This window comes from Peromyscus eremicus, chromosome 6 (assembly GCF_949786415.1).
Source record: "Peromyscus eremicus chromosome 6, PerEre_H2_v1, whole genome shotgun sequence".
NCBI lineage: Eukaryota > Metazoa > Chordata > Mammalia > Rodentia > Cricetidae > Peromyscus > Peromyscus eremicus.
Genome location: NC_081421.1, coordinates 71,092,557 through 71,114,754, shown reverse-complemented (window position 1 = coordinate 71,114,754; position 22,198 = coordinate 71,092,557). Strand labels below are relative to the sequence as shown.

At 45.0% G+C, this 22,198-nt stretch overlaps 1 protein-coding gene across 2 annotated transcripts; it reads right to left on the bottom strand.

Annotated features, from left to right (window-relative positions):
* Positions 1 to 821: 821 nt before the first annotated feature.
* On the bottom strand, positions 822 to 17,242 carry Prkab2 (protein kinase AMP-activated non-catalytic subunit beta 2). Of its 2 annotated transcripts, XM_059265937.1 has the most exons (9): positions 17,110 to 17,242; positions 16,715 to 16,891; positions 12,941 to 13,107; positions 11,788 to 11,881; positions 11,490 to 11,610; positions 7,958 to 8,091; positions 7,253 to 7,321; positions 6,381 to 6,417; positions 822 to 4,947 (listed from the first exon to the last, which is right to left on the bottom strand). In XM_059265937.1, exons 2-9 carry the CDS (start codon positions 16,865 to 16,867, stop codon positions 4,880 to 4,882), a joined length of 843 nt encoding a protein of 280 aa, XP_059121920.1. In that variant the 5' UTR covers positions 16,868 to 16,891; positions 17,110 to 17,242; the 3' UTR covers positions 822 to 4,879. The 2 variants fall into 2 exon arrangements, with proteins under 2 accessions (XP_059121920.1, XP_059121921.1); XM_059265938.1 differs by lacking the exon at positions 6,381 to 6,417 and having other exon boundaries at positions 17,110 to 17,241.
* Between the last annotated feature and the right edge of the window lie 4,956 nt (positions 17,243 to 22,198).

The following is a 22,198-nucleotide window of genomic DNA, read 5'->3' as shown; positions in this document are numbered from 1 at the left end:
CTGGTGCCCTCTTCTGGCCTGCAAGGACACATGTAGGCAGAAAACTGCATATATAATAAAGAATTTCTTTAAAAAAAAAAAAGAATTACAAGTTAAGTGTAAGAGCTAGTTAGTTATAAGCCTGAGCTACCAGCTAAGCATTTATAAATAATATTAAGCCTCTGAGTCAATTATTTGGGAAGTGGCTGCTGGGTATTTGGGAACAGGTGGGTGGAAGAGAAACTTCCACTTACAGTAAACTCCATGAAATGAAGGGACAGAAGCAAACACTGTATTCTACACATTGCCCTGAACAAGCACAGAGAAGTCTGCTGTTAGAATACAGCATATAATCTACTCTCACAGTGAAGTATATAACCTAGCAGACAAGTAGAGAGGGTTCAGGATAGTGGTCCCTAGCCCTGTGTTTATTAGACTCACTTGGGAATTTTAAAAGTTCATACATGTGGACCCCACACCTAAGATTTCCACTTAACTGAATTGGAGGCAGCAGACAGTCATCAATATGTTTAGATTCTCTGTTGGGGATAAGAATGAGCAGTCAGGGATGACAATCATTGGCCTAAGATCTCAGCTAATCCAGCAAAAGACAAGAGCTAAACATAGAATCAGTTTGTAGAAAATGCTGGAAACAAATAATCGAGAGTTGCATTCCTGTAGTTAACGCCAGCATGACCTGGGACAGAAAAAGAAGGACGAGTGGTAGATGTGTACTGCAGTGATGGCTTCTCCTTTGTCATGACAATTCACATTGTTCAGGTTCTGCTAATATCTTGGTTTTATCAGGCTGCTGACAACAGAATCAGCAAACAACTCAAATATTATTGCCGTATAATGCTTTTATTAGACAGTTTTATGGAAAAAACAAACCCACATTTTTGTGTTACATTATACAGTTTTCAGGCATGTCACAGTCCAGTGATGAACTTGTGTCCAGTTGTGAAATACTGAAGCAGCTTTGTGTATCAGCATCAAAGGCCACAGCACCATTTAAGAGACTCATGCATATTTAACTGTCTTCAAATTAAATCACCCCTGCTTCATAACAAAAAGTGCTATAGTGTAAACAACCAGTATCTGTCAAATTCAAACATGTCTCAGATAGGCCACCCAGTACAGAATTTAGGACAAATGAACATTGCTCTCTGGCTGTCCTAAAATGGTAAAGTGGGGAAGGTGCTCTACAGAGGGGAACAGAAGACAGTCAACATCTGATACAACCCTTAGTGTAGGTGTCCCTTGACTATGTCATCTGACACCTACAAATCCTAGTAGTTAGTATTTCACACCAATCTTAATCCAAAAGCGCTGTCCCACACACAACTCAAATCAATTCCAACTCGTGTCAGAACGATTGAGTCTTTTTATTTTTAAAGAAGCTTGCTTACTTGAAATCACTAGTGAGAAACACAAGCTGAGACAAAGTCTAGCTCAGACTTCTTGAGGGAGTAGATCCTACAAGGAGCAGACTTGAGATTTTTTTTCTTCTTTCCTATAATTGAAAAAAGATTTGGCTTTTTATCCCAAACACTAAATCCACTGTAGAAATCAGTCCTTCAGTCTCCAGCTGTGATTGTCACTAAAGGACAGACAGATGCCTAGACCCCTAGAGTTCCGAAAGACTCTTATTCCTGCTGGGGCTCCTATTCATGTAGCCTGATAGAAGACAGCAAGAACTTGGCTTTGAGGATAAGTCCTAATACAGGAATAAAATAGTTATCTGCTCTTCTGTCCCAAATCACAAGAATGTGAAGACGAAAGTGTCTCTGAGAACAGAGTGAATACCACACACTCACACACACACACACACACACACACACACACACACAGGGACAGGTGCATATTGTTCTGAGGTCACACATTTGGAAGCCTCATCCCCCACTTTCCCTTCCCTTCCCTTTAGCAGCGTGCATGGAGTACTGACACCGTGGAAAAGATTTATGGAAGATCCAGCAGATCTACAAGAAACCAAAACCAACACGAGTGGGTCAGGTTCCTCTCAGAAACGCGGCTTCTTCCTTTGTAGTTCACACTTAAGAGGCTAGTGCTCTTGAAGCTAGGTGTGCCCTTCAGGGGGGTGCCGACAGTGGATAATCCTACTCGAGTTTAGGCGGGCAGGAAGCATATAACCATATTATGAAAGTTCTTCACACTGTCCAAGTCACAGACCCAAGTTTTAGGCAACATTTGACTTGAGACCCTGGTGAGCTTGTCTTACTGATAAACCAAGTCAAACAGAATTCAGAGGAAAGGGAGAGGAGAGAGGCAACAGGAGACCGAGAGAAGACATTTTGCAGGCTGCTAAGTTTTCTGTACAATGAAATCCAAGGATGCAGGTTGTGTCTGGCTTGAATTGCTTTTCTTTTAAAGAGGATATTTTCAGTTTCAAGTTACTTGATCCTTCAGTTTCCTGGTACCACTCCTCAGCTCATTCAGACTCCATTTCCTCATAACCCTCAATCTATATCTCAGGTGTTCAAGAGGTAGCCCTCGTTATGGGCTGTTTCATTCTACCAACTTGAGACTACAAAATTCCCATAGGTGAAGGGAAAAAAGTAAATTTTAAAAAGACTAAAATGTTTTTGTCTTATTTCCAATTCTACCAAACTTTTAGTATAGAAAACAAACTGTAGCTTAAACTAAAAGAAAAGCAGTCACAGAGCTCCCCGGGGCCAGGCACCAGCAGGACAGAGGCAACACTGGAGTCACCAGCCAGCCCCCCTCACCCACTCCTTCCACAGCAGCTAGAATTTCAAGTTTGGCTGGGGATGACTTGAGAACTAGGGACTGTCATTTCCAGATGAGAGGGATCTGAAGTCACCAGCACCCAAACCCTCTGTCACCACAGCCACACCTGACCACAGAGCCTCAGCCTGAAACTGAAGACAGCCTCCCTCCCTTCCACGGCTACACCTGTGTGGAGTGAAAACTGCAGACACAAACACACAGATGACTCCAGCTCCTCTGTTAACAAGTGCAGATACAACAGAAGCCACTACGTAACCATCAACACTCCGAATACTCCATGGCCCACTTCTAAATGGGCACCGGGAAAACAAAACGAAAGTGAAAAGCTGTCCAGTAGAACCGCAGAGCCTCCGAGCTGGTTATGCTGTGGGTTAGACCTCAGTTTCCACAATGGCACACTATCCGGAAAGCCCACTGGAGGGCAAAGGTTCTCCACAAGGGAGGAGGAGGGCAGTGGCTTGGGACGGCTGAAGTAGTACTTACCCCACCAGTTACCTACCAAGGCATTCAGCAACCTGTATTTCCTGTGAAGCATCCCCACATCTCCCTGCTTCACACTTGGGATCAAAGAGGTCTCCGAATCCAAAGAGGACTGCTGAGCCCATGTGTGGGCAAGTCAGGAGGTAGCTACACTGACCTAAGGGTCCCTCCCAGGGCGGATGGCTCTTCTTAGCAGACAAGAAGTCTCTCAACCATAAACAACGTTTAATGCTTGACTTGCATTTATCTGCAAAACGGAAGTGTCAAGATACTTGGAGAAAATATTTTCTTTGAATCCTGAGTGGGTTGAATACTTTTCATTCAGTGGTAATCAGTGACCCACTTCACCATCAAACACATTTAAAAGAGGCAAAAGAAGAAAACATCTTGTTAATACTTGGTGCAAAGAGCAATAATGTACACGGTTTTGAATACCGGGGTAGTTCCTCACCTTACACGTCTTTAAAGGTAGGGAAATCTAGTATGTGCGTCTAATGAGCCTGCATGAACTCACGTCTAAGTAACGCTTGGGTAATGAGGTACACATGGCTAGCCATATTAACCCAAGACTGTAGAATTCCCTAGACTGGAGAAGAAAACCTTAAGAGCCATTTGTCAAAAGCCTGAGCTTCTTTAGTAGCTGTTAAAACTGATGGATATGCTTTTTTTTTTTAAAATTAAAGAAAAATGTAGGCACATAAAACTCTTTCAGGAATGAAAGATGGAAGCTTCCCTAATTGCACACTACAAACCATGTGCTCTGATAAAGAAGAGCTGGACACAGGGCCAGGCCCAGTAGAAGCCCTATCAGCATGTGCCATACAGCCAGTATACAGGCCCAAACCGACACACAAAGATATGCATTTCTCTTAATACTGAGCCATTGTTTCTTCAGACATTAAAACAAGCTGTAATAAATTGTGTTGGGTCCGTGCTAGGCTAAAAAGGAGACCCCGGCACCTCGCGTCTCCAAGGTGAGTCTAATCCCATACACCTTTTCAAAGGGGTTTTTCACTTTACTGAGTAGTCATGTATGAGCACTAGGGAAACTGTTAAACAGGGGACATAAAATGAGGGGGCTTCTTGTGGGGCATCTCGTGTCATATAAAAACACTGTGTCACATACTGTAGGAATACAGAATCAATCCATGCAAGGAAAGCCACCCTGCAATGGGGCAGCTGTAAGGAGGGCAGCAGCCTGGCACAAGGCTGACCCTTTGACACCAGGGTACAGTGGCAGAACCTCTGCCTGACAAGGATCCTAAGAGTTTGCTATTCCTTCACTTTAGGAAAAGAAGCTTCCGGTATACTCATTCATGCGGCCACAGCTTCCCACTCCGGCCCTGGCGACTTCTCTCTGGCTAGGCAGAGAGAACCTATCCAGCTGGGCTCGGAGGCGTCCAGTACCTTTCCTCTCATATGCATATATATGGTTTTGTTTTTCTGAAAATAAACTCCATGAACTCATAAAGCTCTCATCTGCAATCAAATGCAAAAGCAGAGCACCCTACTCAGAGGCTCTGAGACACACATATCACCCTCAACACAAATCAGCCTTTCAGCCTCAGAGGAGGCCGGGTCAGTTCAAAGGCAAGGGAGATGCTTCTCCAGAATCCTTGGAGGCAAGGAGTGATGTCCTCTTCAAATGGGCTTATACAGCAGCGTGGTGACATACTTCTTCTTGTAGCGGTGGGTTGCACTGAGAACCATCACACTGTCCTGCAGGGCAGAAAAGCACATATAGCTAATTTGTTAGTTCCTGGGGGCTGCTGGATCTTCCCAGCCATCAGTATTTCACACACACTCACTGTCTTGCTGAAATACTCCAATAAAAGCAACTTACTGGAGAAAGGTTATTCTGAGTCATAGTTCTGGCTTATAGTCCACTGTGCCGGGGAAGCGACAGCATCAGGAAGCTGAAGCAGCTGACCACATTGCACATTTGTATTGAGCATGTTTCCCCCACTTTATCCAGTCCAGGATACCCTGCCCAGGGAATGGCCTGCCCACAATTAAGATGGGTCTTCATATACCAATTAGTGTACTCAATATAATTCCCCATAGGTATGCTCAGACTCATACCTGACAGTATTCTAAAATTTTTCAAGTTGACAACACAAACCAACACATTTACTTTTCAAGAGATAGTCTGAAATAAAAGAACGAGGCTAGTTTTGCTGTCAAATCTAATTCAGTTCCAATCCAGACTCCTGCCATTGTGGTATGGGTTGATAGCCTTGAGTGGTCTATATAATGGTCTCTGTGTCCCTCTGCCCCTTTCCAAGACTTCTTCATACGAAGGATAATAGCTACCATTAAAATGGTTCTGATGATTACAAGAGAAGATCAAAGTATGTGACGCATAAAAAGGTCAGGAAGAAATACTCATTTACAACTTCATTCCCCTTCTCATTTCAAATTACACTATTAGACCTAAGCCTAGCAAGGAAAAAAAAAGTGCTGTCAACCATTCCCAGAAGAAAATGTTAAATGTGGTAAGAAAGGGAATGATCCTTCTCAACACTCATTCCTAAGGCCTCAAGCAGGTCCAACTGCCACTCAATGCCAAGGAGGAACTCCAGGCATCCTCTGACTGGGAGGGAACTGTGGGAGTGCCGATCTATCCTTAAAGTACGAGAAGCTTCTTTAGACATCCAATCTGACGGGTCAATTCCGAATGGTTGAACAAGCTGAGAACCCAAGTCAAGCTGAGCCCCACTGTCACTTGTATCACAAGCAGTACAAGGGAGCAAAGGCACCAACTTCCAGGATGTACAGGAGAGCGTGGGTGTGCCACAGAAGAGAAGACAAGGGACACCAACGGAGAGCCACAGGGCAGTCACAGAGGCAAAGCTCAACCAGATCTCCCAGAACCCCGGAAGTCCGACACAGAGACCAGCGGCCTGCTGTCCTCCTTCAGCCTGAACTGTCCACAGCGACCGGGCCCTGGACCAACCCTCCGGCTGCTCTGTGCCGAGCCACAGCCCAACAAGGTGGGAGCCAGGCAGGTCAAACTCGGCTCCACGGGAGCTGCAGATCTGGGCAACAGGTGAGAGAGGAGCATCCCTGAGAAGCCCTGCATGGCAGTGACGGATAGGAAAGAGAGGGGGCGAGGGTTAAGAGGACTGAACTCAGTCCTGTCTTATACTTACTGGCCATCTGACCTTCTCTGAGTCTCAGTTTCTCTATCTATAAAACAGGGGTTAAAAATAATACTTACCTCTCAAGGTTACTATGAAAATGAAATTCAGTATATTAAAATTTTATACACACCTACACAATCTATTAAAGTCAGCTCTATCAGTGACCTCCCTGTTCCTGCTGCACATCCAAGAAATCTGAGCAGCTTCCAGAGAAACTGCTGGAGTCACCCTAGGCACACTTTACTCAGAACCTCTGGGGGGGAGACCACTCAATCTGCCGCTCACCAACTTCTCCATGGAGTTCTTGCGAGGATCAGCTTAGCCAGCCACAGAACCACACACTTTTAGGCTAACAGCCAAGCCACAAAGACATTAAAGCAACAGAGACCAAGGAGTCTAGGGCAGGGGTGAGGCAGACACAGACGGTCTGGTCACTGACTCCCTCCCTACTATACAAGAGATGGGAACACTGGGTACACACAACTAGGACATGTCAATGCAGCCCGAGGCCACATTTTAAGTTTTCCCGTCTCACTCAAGCATTTGTTGAAGGAAGCTACACCAGATTTTCTGTCCATGGAATCCAACGACTATGAACTCAAACTTAAGTAAACTGGTGGTACAAAGGTTCCAGCCACCCACAGACACTGGGAAGCAGGAGGGTCCCCATCACGGACAGTTCAGCTAGCCTGGACCAGACCAGAGACTGGTGTTTAAAATCAAGCAGCCTGCGAGGCAAGAAAAAGACAGCTTTTCTGTCATTTGACTGACAGTGCCAACTGCAGTTTTAAAAGCTGCAGCAAGCAAGTCACCACTGAAGAGCATGCGTGACTCTCACCCTTCCGGTCGGGAGGCTGTGGGACACCAGGGCCACCACTTACCTTAATGGACAGCGCATAGAGGTGGTTCAGCATAACATGGTTGGGCTCAGGAAGTAAGGCTGGGTCACACTAGGAGAAAAAAACACCCCCCAGCCCCCACAAATGTGATTAAATGCAGACAAAACAAACAGCTTACTGTTCCTCTGGACTGTTAAGAACTCTAAATAGGTACACTTTGTCTCCTATGAATCATGCCTTCCCAGATCATAAAATCTGGAAAAATCCTCAGTCTAAGGGTGAAATGCTAAACCCCAACATCTGCTAATTTTCTTTAAAAGAATTAAAACAAAAACCTAACAATATAGATGGTTTGGGTGAAAGGGCAGAAAAAATCTTCCTGGGAATCAACTATCAATTAAGAAAAACAGACATAAAAATTATTTACACAAAAAGTTGTGTATTTTTTTATATCCCCTAATGAGAGCACCCCTTAATCTTGTGTTGGAATAGAAGTCACAGTAGACAGTAATTCCAGCATATTTGGTTCCGATTTTACTATAAACAGAAACAACTAGAAATTTTGCTATTGGTACCTAAAGAAGTCATGGTTCAGTCTTGGAAAAGGATTCCACAGTGCTGCTGATGTGACCTGGCTTACTGCCTTCCCACATCTGTGCCATAATTCCAGCCCCAAGGTTACTTAAGTTTGGCCTCAATGGTCCTAGAGAGCCCCAGATGCTCTAGCAACCTGCTCAGGATACTCACTGAAATATTAGTGTCCTTGTTAAGAATAACTTGGAGTAGGTGAGGGGGCAGGATGGGTGGGGATTTGAATCTCTCCTCAGATCGAAACACATACATTTCTTGACCATAAGGCCCTGGGGGTGAGCTGGACAGGTCTGAAAAATATTTATGCAAACGTGAAGGAAAGTTGAAGTGTTAGTAATAATGCATGGGGAAAGCTATCAATGCACAGCCATTAATCTTAAATGTAGTACAAGTCCTAGAGCGTAAGGGCTTATGACCTACTGGGCCTCTAACTGTAAGGAAGCAAAGGGAATGTCTGAGTCGTCCTGAACATGGACCAGGAGGCTTCCCAACAAGGCAACATGATGTAAGGAAGCAATGAGAGAGAGGTCAGGACCTAGGCTCCAGGAAACCAACTCTATTTGTCAATCAGAGGACCTTGGACAGATCCCTTTACTATGGTCAGTTTCCGAATCTGTAAGATAAAAATCTTCCTAATTCACAATGCTTTTGAGGAAATCAAAGTGATAGTGGATATAAAGGTGCTCTGTGAACTCAATGTGAAAAGGTTATATTTCATTTTGTTTCTACCAAAGCAACAGACAACAATGTTACACACTCAAAGTCTACAATGATCACAGCAGACAGAACAAAACGTAGCTATAGTCAAAGAAGTGCAGATGTAAGCCAGAACACAATCCCACTCCATGCTCAGTGGGCTGGCTGCCACTGAGATGACAAGTACTGGCAGAAATGTGGAGAAACTGGGAGCTTCGATCTACAGTATTTCCATCACTGGCAGAAATGAACAACAGTATCACCACTTTGGAAAACAGTTAAACTTTGTGACCCAGTACTGGGTGTATCACCTAAGATAAAGCATAAGCCCACACAAAAGCCTGGCCATGAGTGTTCATAAGCAATATTCATAAGAGCTTCAAAGAGGAAACAAAATCCAAGTGTCTGTCAACAATGGATGGATAATCAAAAAGGACTGTCATACCGTGGACTTCCATTCAGCCATAAACGGAAGCAAGAACATGTTTCAACAAGGATGGAAGCCCTGGAAGCCCGCTAAGTGAAAGAAGCCGCATGGTGTATGGTTACGTTTCTACGAACTGTCCAGAACAGGCAAATCCATGTGGCAGGTTTGTGACTGACACAGGGCAGGGAGGAGGAAGAGACGGGAACAATTTTTCTTTTGAGGTGACGGTTTTAAAAACTCAATATACCAAAAAAATGGATAAATTGTACAATTCAAAAAGATGTGTTTTATGGTATCCGAATTCTACTTTAAAATGAAAAACATTCAGATTAAACCCACAAAAATTAAATAAACTATGTTTTAAAATTTTATAGTTCCAGAGAAAAGACCCCCCCCACCCCCCCCACCCCCCGAGACAGAGTCTCTCTGTGTAGTTTTGGCACCTGTCCTCTGTCCTGGATCTCGCTCTGTAGACCAGGCTGGCCTCAAACTCACAGAGATCCACCTGGCTCTGCCTCCTGAGTGCTGGGATTAAAGGCACGCACCACCACCACCGCCCGGCCAGAGAAAAGATTTTAATAAATCTACTTTAATGACTCAGGCTTGCTTCAGCATGTAAGGCAAAAGGAAGGCAGCAGTGACAGTGCTGTCTTAGACCAGGAACGTCTCAAACACCGTCAGTTGTTTTGGTCACGTCATCCACAAAATGCCATCGGGGAAATAACACAGGACAACTTTCATGTGCTGTCCATATACTAAAAACTCAAGTTGTCACTGAAAAGTCACACTCATGACCACATCCATTATCTGCATGTTCCTAATAAACGGATTCTATGCCTTACATCACTGGACTGGGAAAATGGGTGAACCCCAAAGTGTGCTAGTCTTCTCACTACATAATTATGATTGACTGTCAGATACTCTTTGGCTACTTTGTAGATCATACTATAATCATAGTCCTAGTGGCCTCAGAATTTAAACCTTTTAGGATCACCATCCCTCTAGCCAATAAGAATGCTCGGCATAACTTTCTGAGTTTATATACTGAAAACAAAATTTTTCTAAATAGGTGGTTACTACGCTATGGACTATTTGTCCCTTGTCCTGGAGATTCTGCTATGTGCTCTACTTCAGGGTCACTGAGGGTCCAAGCCCTCGACTTTACTGCTGGGAGTTGGTTGCACGATGGCATGACAAGCAGCAGAGGCAGGCTTCGCACGCACGAGACCACATGCTCTGTGGAGAAAGTGTGCGGTTCTCCAGGCAGGCTTCGCCCGCACGAGACCACACGCTCTGTGGAGAAAGTGTGTGGTTCTCCAGGCAGGCTTCGCACGCACGAGACCACACGCTCAGTGGAGAAAGTGTGTGGTTCTCCAGGCAGGCTTCACATGCATGAGAGACCACACGCTCAGTGGAGAAAGTGTGTGGTTCTCCAGGCAGGCTTCACATGCACGAGACCACATGCTCTGTGGAGAAAGTGTGTGGTTCTCCAGGCAGGCTTCACATGCACGAGACCACACGCTCTGTGGAGAAAGTGTGTGGTTCTCCAGGCAGGCTTCACATGCACGAGACCACACGCTCTGTGGAGAAAGTGTGTGGTTCTCCAGGCAGGCTTCGCACGCACGAGACCACACGCTCTGTGGAGAAAGTGTGTGGTTCTCCAGGCAGGCTTCACATGCATGAGAGACCACACGCTCAGTGGAGAAAGTGTGTGGTTCTCCAGGCAGGCTTCACATGCATGAGAGACCACACGCTCAGTGGAGAAAGTGTGTGGTTCTCCAGGCAGGCTTCACATGCATGAGAGACCACACGCTCTGTGGAGAAAGTGTGTGGTTCTCCAGGCAGGCTTCGCACGCACAAGACCACATGCTCAGTGGAGAAGTGTGTGGTTCTCCAGGCAGGCTTCGCATGCACAAGAGACCACACGCTCTATGGAGAAAGTGTGTTGTTCTCCAGGCAGGCATAACTCTCACTAATGAGACAGTAACTACGGACATGGTTTGCAAAGCATGCCTCTGCTACTAGAGTGAACAAGCACAGACAAAGACCTTGGGGAAAGGAACATTACATGAAACAGAAACACACAGGACTTTCCCCCTGGATATTCAATCCATGGATAATAACTATTGGCTTTTTTCTTTTTTTTCCTCCCTCAGTGACAATTATAGTCATAGGCTCTCATAAAACCATAATTGTCAGCTGAGCTCTCAAACTAGCTGATTCAGGTTAGAAGGACGAACCAGACGTGTCCAGCCTTTACATATTACCAGATGCTACTGGAAAGTGTGAAACCTTACTGGAAACAGCTTTTCAAACCACAGGCCACTGGTAGGTTATATAAAGGTAAAGTGGAAAACAGTGTATCGGAATAAGAAAGGCAGACATTATACCAGGGGATTTATGTTAGAGTGGAGTGTGTGGGGTGGGGTGGAGGGGATGCGGAGGGTGTCATTATAAGATTCCTGAGAAGACATGAAAATACAAAATAAAACAAGAAACCACTCTGGGGAAGGAATATGCACTGTTAGAGAGACACAGCAAGAGAAAGTAATAATACAAAATTACCTCGACACGATGTCTCAGAGCTTTCCATGGAATCTAACTTTAAAGCATCAAATACTTCAAAATCAGATTTCTTGACATGGATCAAATTATTAATTGTGCCAAGCTGACTGGTAACCACAGGCTGAAACAGTGAATAAAAAAAAAAAAATGATTGGATTCCCTTTCAAATCCATCTTCTTCACCCAACCTCCCTCAACTTTTACAAAAGTCTCTAATAGGGAGGGCTGTTGCCTACCGAACCAGAGGGCAGTCAGTCATAATGAGGCCACTGAGGCTCCCCTGCAAATCAAGGCCTTACCTCTGATGGGTCATGAACCCACTGTCCATCCACAAAGAACTTGTACTGGTGCTCTCCCTCTGGAAGGTCCAGGATGGCAACAAAGTCGTTGTGACTAGGGAAGAAAACAAGGTCAAACAGGCCAAGCTCCTTCAAGAAGACAGAATGGAGAAAGGGGCCGTGATGGCACCATCCCAGAGGCCTTCCATATTCCTGAGCTACAATCTTGTGCCCACCACCACCCCCATGCAAAGTATAAATCCATCTTCTTTTTCTCTGTCACTCAAGACATGAACTTGTCGACCTCTCCCAATACCTTCATTCTTAACCAATATCTGGGGGTGGGGGATGGGGGTGTTGGGGTTGGGGAGATTGATTGCCAAAATGTTTTATCTTAGTAAACTGCTTTGTTCTAGCAGAACAGATTTCTTGGGGCTGGGGAGATGGGCTCAGCCAGGAAGAGTGCTCATGGTGAGCTTGAGGACCTGAGTTCGAATCCTCAATATGCACGTCAAAAGCTGGGCATGGCTACACATGCCTGTAACTCCAGCATTGGGGAAGCAGAGACAAGCAGACCCGGAAAAAGTGCTGGCCAGTAAAGAAAGCTAGCTGAAATGGAGACATTCTGGTTCAGTGAGCTTGTCTCAAGGCAACAGGGCTGAAAGGCACAGAGAAAGACACTTGGTTCTTGCTGTGGCCTCCACATGCACACACGTGGGCATACATATATGCACATATACGTGTACTCACACACACACATTACACACAAAGAACAGAGTCCTCACGATTAGGAATAAGGTAAAAGACAGGTCGGGTTGGGAAATATTTCAGGGTACTCTCTCCATACTTTGGTGAGCCTTTTGTGGAAAATGACCCGTTACACAGAAGGTCACTCTGACAACCACATAAATCATTCACTGTTGCTTTGCCAGCAATGAACTGGCATGATACTTAGAATGTCACAGTGCATTTTGCTTTAATGCAGAATTCAAAGCAACAGGAATTAGCTAGTGCCAAACCTCCTCCAGACGAGAAATGGCTTGAGAAGCACATTCCTGAAGAATGCACCCACAATGCTGTTAGAAACTCCCCAAGGCCTCGTCTCTCCCTAAGAAAGGCAAGCATGTGCCTGACAGTCCCGCTCTGCAGACTCAGTGGAGACACGTGTCGTCACCTCTTAATCAGTGGAATCTTGGTGCTCCAATTGTTGAAGGACCCAGAGATGAAGACCTCCTTGCCTCCTTCAGACCAGCGGATAACGGTGGGCCGGGCCTGCTGGGTGGGCTTCACAGAATCATCCAAGTCCTGCTGCCACGGCACAAACTCTTTGTCCCCGGGGAGCTGTAAGAAGGAGTAGGTCATCCCTAGAATAAATTATGACCCAAGGGTTTCTAGGAGGTAACTTTCCCCAGGGTATTAAAGGTTCTAGGCTTCAACTAAAGATAGCTACCCTAAATTCAGCAATTAAGTCAGAGTTTGACAAACTACAGAAAAGTACCAATACAGGGCCCCAAATGGTCAAATGGCTTATGTTCCAGCATTGCCTAAACCACAACCTACTGCCCAGTGTGCGTACATCATTTTCCCTGCAGAACCTCGGGTCACCCTGCAAACAAACAAACACACACCCTCCAAACCCTTCCTCCAGTCTATCTATGCAGACAATTAGGACACGCTTCTAAGTGCCTCTTAAGAGAAAAAAATACATAAGAAAGCCAAGTATGGTTCTTTAAAAGAAAATTAAGCCAGGAATATATTTTTCAGAGGCAAACTGGTCTCGATTGTCAACTGCAATTGAAGTTATAGATACCACAATTCCTAAGTAATTAACAATGCTGTTTTAGCTACTAGGTTATACAATGGAACATTAAAAATTTAAGGATGGAGATGTAGTTCCAGGTAAAGCGCTTTCCTACCAAGCATGAGGCTGGGAGTTTCATCTCCAGCACCATCATCTATCAATCGCCACAAATTCCAAAGCCAGACCACTGATTCGGTACCCTTACTTTGCTAACTAAGGCCAGGTTCATATAAGAACCCCAAGGGGATGGATGACATGCTGGAGCTCTGGGAGCACAGGATGGGATTCTGAGAAAAAGGAATTCCTTAGTTGCTTTTCATTGCCATCCTTCAGGACAAGCGGGGGCAAACTGTAGCCAGTGAGCCGGACAGCTTTTCCAAAGCTCTTGTTTGGAAACAGTCTCTCATTTGTTGACCTACAATCTACAGCCTTCTGCTACGGTGGGAGACCTGGGGAGTCATGACGGACTGTATGACCCACAGAGTCTAAGTTATTTACTATTTGGTCTTTTACAGAAATAGTTTGATAATCCCTACTTTCAGCTGGCTTCACTGACTGGTAAATAAGACCGTACGGTATCAAGTCAAGCACTACAAACAAAATAACGAAGGTTAGAGTTAAGAAAAGACTAGATTATTTATTTGGGCTTTTCCCTGCTTTTCCCAAAGTGAACATTTTTTACTTTCCATTCTGTCTCCTGATAGTTCTTAGACCTACTGCACAAATACAAACCAAAGTACACGGAGAAAGAAAAGGAAAGGACTTTCACATTACTCAGGAGGTTGGATTAAGACAAAGCTTTGGCCTCCATAGTCTCCCAGCAATGCACTGGGGCTGATGGTTGCCTTAGGACTGTTGACATAGGCCTAAGAACAACCCTCAGATTCTCATTCAAAAATAGGATCTGAGAATATTCTTTTTCAAGCTTTCAGGTAATCACACTATAATTATATTACAGTAAACAAGGAAAACATGTTTTGCTTTTTTTTCCCCCTAGGGTGTCAAATTCTCACTCTAGTTTAGACTGGCAGTGATCCCCCTGCCTCAGCCTCTGAACAGCTTCAGTTACAAGCGTGAGCTGCTGTCATATCAGCTTTAAAAAGTCACCTTTTGAGGTGTACCCTAAAATGTTCAGAATACTGTTTGTTGAAATCAGTTTCAGAGTAGCTGGTGGGGGAGTGGTTTGGAGCACACACACACACACACACACACACACACACACACACACACACCATTCATTCATGACCTTTCAGCACCATTTAAACAGAGTGACATATACACTGTTTATTATACTGCTCTATTTTATAAATGCGTCAGATTTCCCATAAGGTTTTTAAAGCAATCTTGGGGGATCGAAATATACAAACAGGACTGAGAGCATTGAGTAGTAAGTCTACTAAAAAGCCTGACCTTTGAAGCAAAGATCCCCCCCAACACACACACACACACACACACACACACACACACACACACACACACTGTGTCTATCAATTACTTTTATGACTGAGGGTTTTCAGTTTAGGATTTGAAAGCTACACTATTAATAAGCCTGGCTTTGGAGCCAAGTCCTTCCACTTATGACATGACATTTCTGTGCTAGGAGCGAATGCAGCTGACTAGCAGGAAGACTGTTTACTGAGTTGAACCATCAGCAGAACTACCAGGAACAGCAGCAAGCCGGCAATCCGAATTACAGTCGGAAGATGTTTCGGGAAAATCAGTGGGAGGGGTATGTGAACTATACAGTTTTTAATCTAGATGAGACAGAGGGAATTGTTACAACTACTTTTCTCATTTCACAAACGGCAAGATGTGAGGGAAAGAGTGTTCCAAAACAGGCCCAAATCCACACAGAGCAACCTGGCTCGTATTCAGGACACCAATTACTGCAGTCACAGTTTGAATGTACCCAAATCCTGAGTCATCAATGTAGGAATGAGCAAAAATACACAGCCTGTCACCCCGGATAAGCTTTGGAGAAGGAAATCTAGGCTGAGCACAGAGCCCAAACGATGAGGAAGGAGTCCTAAGGTAGGAGAGGAAGGAGGGAACAAAGAGGGAATAACCCCCAAGAAATGCATAGCTCAATACCTCTCACTTCTCTAACGGTGATCTCAATCAGGATCCGAGAAAATAAGCCGTATAATCCAAATTTCATGTGCTGTCAAAGCGGTAAATGAAACTCTATTCACAATCCTAAGCCTCAGTTCAGTGGGAAGGGATAAAGTGATTAACATCAAATACATCCCAATCCTCTCCAACCCTTGGTTTTTCTTTTTCACTCCAGACAGCCTACTTGGAGAAATTAAATGTATTTAATGCTGACATTTCTAAAGTGATTAGGAACATGGAGTTAGCAATCACACTGCTGTCAGCTCCATCTGCCTCTTCTTTCGGGTGAACAAAAGTGAGTCTATGGCTGATAGTCCTTTGGGCAACTGTTGTGGGTGGTTTTGAGCCTCTGGCAACATTTTGAAGCACTACAGGGGAGTGAAGAGAAGTAACTTGCTCTCCTGCAAAGCGCAACCAGGTGTGCAAAAAACACAGCCACAGTCGCCACGTTTATAAAAAAAAACAACTGAACCGTTCACCCAATGATGCCCTGTATTGATCCCCAAAGACGAGGCACAAGTACTCAAGTAACCAAGTGATGGCTGCTGAGAGCCACGCAAAGGGGGATGAGGATCAAAGAGGGGGAACGGAGCATCTAAGAGAGTGTAAACATGATATCTACACAAAGATACTTTCAGGGAAAAGAAATTCATTTAGCTATCTTGAGGCCAATGTGAGAAACGGAGCCCGAATCAGCAGCTTAAACAACGCACTCTCTCTCTCTCTTAAGTTTCCACCCTCGCTCACAACCTATACATCCTGCAAGCTCTACAAGAAGGCAGCTTGCGTGTAGAACCAAGGATACAGCGGGCAGGGGACGTGTCTCTGGTACCAGTCCTGGAAACCTGGCCCACAGATCAGTCAGAACAGCAGGAAAACAACTGCCTCTATCCTAATTTGGGGTAGTACCTAGGAGGCATTAGCACTCAACATCTCCGTCAGCGGGAAAGCCCTCTAATTACAAAACCCGTAACCCTTGGGAGTGAGGAGGAAGAACCAAGAAGGGCGAAGCAGCCGACAGCCCGGTCACCTCACCTTGGAGTCGGGCAGGCTGAAGACGCTGGGGTCGTCGGTGCTCCCCACCATGATCTTGTGCTCCTTGCCCGGGCCATGGCCGCCGCCCTCGGCTCGCGCAGCCTTGGCACCATGGCGCTCCCCAGACACCCGCTCGCTGGTGGTGTTTCCCATGGTTGCAGCTCCAGTCGGGGCAACCTGCGGCGGGGAACGACACCGGGCGGGGAACACCCCCGCGGCCGCGTCAGGGGCGTCCCGGCCCCGCCCCTGCGCTCGGGAAGGGAATCCCCGCCGCAGGAGGCCGCGCCCCGGGGTCCCCTCCCTTACCCACTTCGGGGACGCCCCGGCTGGAGCACCCGCTCCGGGACCCACCTCTGCCCCGCAGCCCCGGCCCCGCACACCCTCACGCCGCTCACCTCTGGCGATGCGCTCCGGGATCGCGGGGCCACACGCACGCCGGCTGTTCGGCGTACAGGGAGACCAATAAAGTTATTGAAATTGAAGCCGCGCCCCAAGCCGACGATCCCGGTTTCCTCCTAAAATGGCTACAAGGCCCGCGGCGCGGACCCGCCTCTGTGCCTGGCCCCGCCCACCCGGCCTCTTGTCCCGCCCCCTGCGCGCCAGCCCCACCCCCCTCTCAGTCCTAGTCGCCTGCCGCTCTAGTCACCGGCGCCGGGGCCGCCTCTGTGGTGGATGCGTGCGCACCTCCAGCTTGGGGCGGGGCGGAGGGTGGGGTCAGGGTCGGGCGTCGCAGCCGCTAGTGTTTAGACATCTAGGCACTTTGGGAGGCACGTCTTCCTAAGCAGTTTGTCTAACCGTGGGGCACAGGCTCGTTAGAAAGGCCGGATCCGAGGTCTCATGCCCTAGGTACAGAATTAGAATCTGCATTTTAACACGATCCCATCAAGCTGCTTGACAGCGTCGTAGAGAGCGGATCCACGTTCGAATGGTTTTCACACTCGGCTTACAACTCTACCCATCACTTTCTAACTGGAAGTGATGAAATAAACAGTGGGACAGAGAATTGACTAGACGCATGAAGTGTGACTGGCAGGTGCTGCAGAAGGCTTACTTATATGTGGCGCCCAGGTCTTTATAGTGGTGTTTTCTCTTACAATGATCAGCTGTGTGGATGCATGCATTCAGCGCATGGTGAAGTTTAGCCAAGGAGGCAGCAGCGGAGTTGAGAGCGCATGGTAGGCTGGGAACTTATTGTTGGACTCGTGATCTGAAACCAGTAGACTAGAAAGTGAAGGCAAAGCAGGCTGGCGGAGGGCCCTACGGAGTCAAAGAATGATGAGCACAGGAGCAGCGGAGTGAGCTGAAAAGATGGGAAGTCGTTTTGGAGAGTAGGAGGCCTGTCACTGACATTTCAGGGGCCATGCAGTTATTAGCACTGGCAGGATCATCGACAAGATCAAGGGTGGAGATTGGTGAGGTGAGGTAGAGCATAAAACCATCAGAGTAAGAAAGTCATAGAGGGGCCTGGGGAGATGATGGCTCGGTGATTAAGAGCACTGGTTGCTCTTTCAGAGGACCCGAGTTTGATTCCCAGCCCCGACATGGTGGCTCACAACCCTCTCTCCCGGGGGATCTGACATTTTCTGATGCACATACAAACATGCAGGTAAGACACTCATATATAGATAAAATAAAAATGGTAAACTAGGGCATAGAACTGAAAAGTGAGATGGCAGTGTTGGAGGTCTACCTTAACATTCATTTTTTTCCCTTCTTAAAAAAAGCATTGACTTCAACCTTGGGATACTGTCCATCTCCACAGAGATGCATTTCTTAGCCTCCCCAGTACGTAGATAGGTGGAAATGTTATGTAGAACTTCTTGTTAAGTCTTTCTCCATTTCTCTATCCTTTTGTATAGGATGTCCATAGAATGGCCAGAGCTCCAGCAGCCACTTTGGACCACGAGGTAGCTAAAAAACAACGGAATAGAAAAAAAACTATGCAACTAGCAAATCATCTCATAAAAGATGTCTACCTCCAGACGTTTTTGTTTTTATGAGGGGGAAATAAATGCCGATCATGTTATGCTACTAGTGTCTACTGCTTTCCTATTAAATGTAGCTGGACCTAATCCTAGTTAATCCATTAGATTGGTGAAGTACTAATTACATAGATATTAATGCCACCTCCGGGAACTACTGTGTCTATAGACGGACGCATTGAGCTGGGTATTAAAGTCTTCACTGAATGAAGGGGAATAAATGGGTCTATAAAGAATTACAACCAGAAGAGGTAGTGGGTGCTTCCAAAGAGCGGGCAAACAGGAGAAAGCAAAAAAGAAATAGCAACAGGGATCTGGGTGTCGTGAGGATCAGGGGAGAGATAAGCCATGCTTTCTGTTTTAAGATCTAGGCTTCTTAAGACCCACTTGATCGAGGAAATAAGCTGTATTCCAACACCTGTTTCAAACCACACAGTGCATCCAAACTACCCAGACTCTGATCAATGGTCTACTCCAGACTGTTTTCTGCAAAACAGTTTGTCCCAAAACCAGTTCTACATGCTGAGCACTCTTCAAGCTCCTTTTAGAAAAGTGTTATTCCCTATTTTATTTAATCCTTTAGAAACTCATCCTTTTTTTTTTTTTAAACTCCCTTGTTATATATATTCATTCAATTATCATTAGTTTGCTGAGGCCCCACTATGCTCTGGACTGGGAACACAGATTAGTTACAAGACACCTGTGTCTGAAGAGCTGAGAGAGGTACCAGGTAAAGGAATCACTGTCTTTGCGTCCTGTGATAAGGACGTCCATCAAATGTGATTGAGGAATTGACTATACCAAATATGATGAGGACACAAAGATCACATATGTCACATTCAGGGTCAGGAGGCCGGTCCTAGAAGGGATAACGGATGAACTGAATCTTGATGATGTGTGAGTGTTACTCAGCTGGAAAGGGGACAGGGGATTTATTAAAAACAGTACAACGGAGACTGTATGCAGAATTATGGTGCCTTGGAGAGTTGCAGGTAGACAGTCTAGAGGATGTTTATGTACCATGCTGCTGTTAGGCAAGACGAACTAATAGTAAATATTATGTATATATTTTATGTATAACTTGTTTATGTACAACTTGTCCTTCACAGCCGTCAGTTTTCGTGCTGGGAACTACTGGTTTAATATGTTCAGCCTCGAGGTACAACCTATCTGAGTGATTGTAAGAAGTCTTGACCTTGTACCAAAAATGCCCCCAGCCATAATTTATATTTATCCATCACAGGAACCAAAACTGCTTTATTAGAGTGACTTAATCTGAGCAGAATTGAAGAAATAGTCATTTAAATAAATGGTCCCAGGCAATATTATGTTTTTCAAAAAAGATCTATTTATTTTTATTTTATGTGTCAAGAGTGTTTTGCTTGCATGGATGCACATGCACCACACACATGCAGTGCCCATGGCGGCCAGAAGAGGGAGTCTGATGCCCTGGAATTGGAATTGCAGACAATTGTGAGCCACCATGTAGAGGCTGGGAACCAAACCCAGGTCCTTTGCAAGAGCAAGTGTTCTTAACCACTGAGTTATCTTTAGACCCGACTATCCAACATTCTTCTGAGAAAATTTTAGTATACTGTAGTTCAGGTCAAACTCCGAACTAAACAAAAAACAAACTTTTAGAATCATTTTAGATTCAAGTTGCAAAGACAACACGAAGTTCCTAAAATGCTCCATGCCCAGTTTTCTTCATGGGAACATGTCACTCGCTGTGCTGGATTTATCAATTTAATACCAGTATTGATACATCATTTTTAAGGCAGAGTACACATTTATTAATAGTCCTTTAATTTTGAATTAATGTCTTTCTATTTTGGGATTTTCACTATGGATACTTCAACCCTCAAGGCTCCTGTGTACTAGGAAGCCCCTCTCAGACTTTTTTTTTTAAATGAGTTAAAAGGTTCTAAGGTGGTAAGGTATTTGTAGATCATCCTGAGTTTGCCTCGTACTTTTCTCAGGTCTAGCCTGGGCTAAAGTCCGAAGGAGGATCATGTCATATGATTGTCACTGCTTATGTTGACATGGACCACCTAGCTGAGGTAGTTTGTCTGCTTTCTCCTCTGCAGTTACCTCTCACCCCCCTCCCACACTTAGATTTCTGAAGGAAGTTTATCTATGCAGTCTATTTAAGAGAGTTTTGCTTCATTCCCTTGAGGGACAAGCACATGAATTATTTGGAATTCTGTGTGGGAGATGGGATGGGATCCATCCCATCCCACTAATGTTTTCAGTCATTTATTTATAACAGTATGGACTCAGGTATCTTTATGTTTCATGTTATAATCCAATACTAGATCATTTATTGCTCATTTTTTTTCCAGTTGGGCCATTGGGGCCACGTTGCAATGGCTTATTGGCTCCTTTGACGTGTTACTCGGTTCCCTTTGGCCATTTCTTTATTCTGTGGTGTTACAAGAATACATCATTTGGATAATCAGATTTATCATAGTTGAGAAAGTGGTGTAATCTTTTCATATGGTCAGAAGAGCAAAATGTGTAAATTCATCAGTAATTACACTTTGTATCTTCAATTATTTTAAGTTCAATATCCTATTCTGGCCCTACCTTCAGTTTTGTTTAGAAATCAATAATGTTTTTGTAGTTTTACACATTCTAAATGGAATGCGAGAGTCAAATCAATTTAAAATTGCATGCTTTGAAAGAAACCTTTGGTGTTACGGCTGATAAGGAGAGATGGCATTCCTGGAGGCGTCATCCTTCAGTGTCTTTACAAGCTAAATGAGAAAGAATTTTACATTGTAACAGAAGGAAAGTTCAGGTGCAGTGCTTCAATTTATTTTTGAACAAAAGCAATCTTCATATTTAAAAAAATCCCAGATCCATTTTAATAATGAGAAACAGTTTCAAAAGGATTGGGGAAGGAAAAGGACCCCAGGAACCATACCAGGGCTCAGTGCTTAAGTCTGCAGAAGGTACATGGGGTGAAATGTCAGGCAGCTGTCCAGTTACACGTATGATTAGGAAAGAGTTTGAATTCTCACAGATCTGCTTATGCATATTTGTGTTATTCTAACCTGACCAAACTTATCCCCTACTTCAGTGACTGGCAACAGTCCATTTAGAGACACACTACACAGCAGTTACTTCTGAAGGTACCCTGCCTGCACGACCAGTACCTATCCCTAGGGAGTTCAGTGAACCTGATAGCTGATGCTTCTTAACGTCTGCAGTTCAGTTCTGTTGTGGGATATTTGTACACTGTGTGAAAGTGTATTGCTGTGATTGGTGTAATTTAAAAAAAAAAAAGCGGAATGCCCAATAGCTAGGCAGAAGGTATAGGTGGGACTTCCAGGCAGGGAGAGAGAAACTGGGAGGAGGAGGAATCTAGGTGCATGATTTCGCCAGAGGACTGGGAAAAAGGCGGATGTGCTGTGCTAAGAAGAGGTAGCTGAGCTACGTGGCAAAATGTAGATTTTTTAAAAATGGGTTAATTAAGTTATAAGAGCTAGTTGGGAAAAAG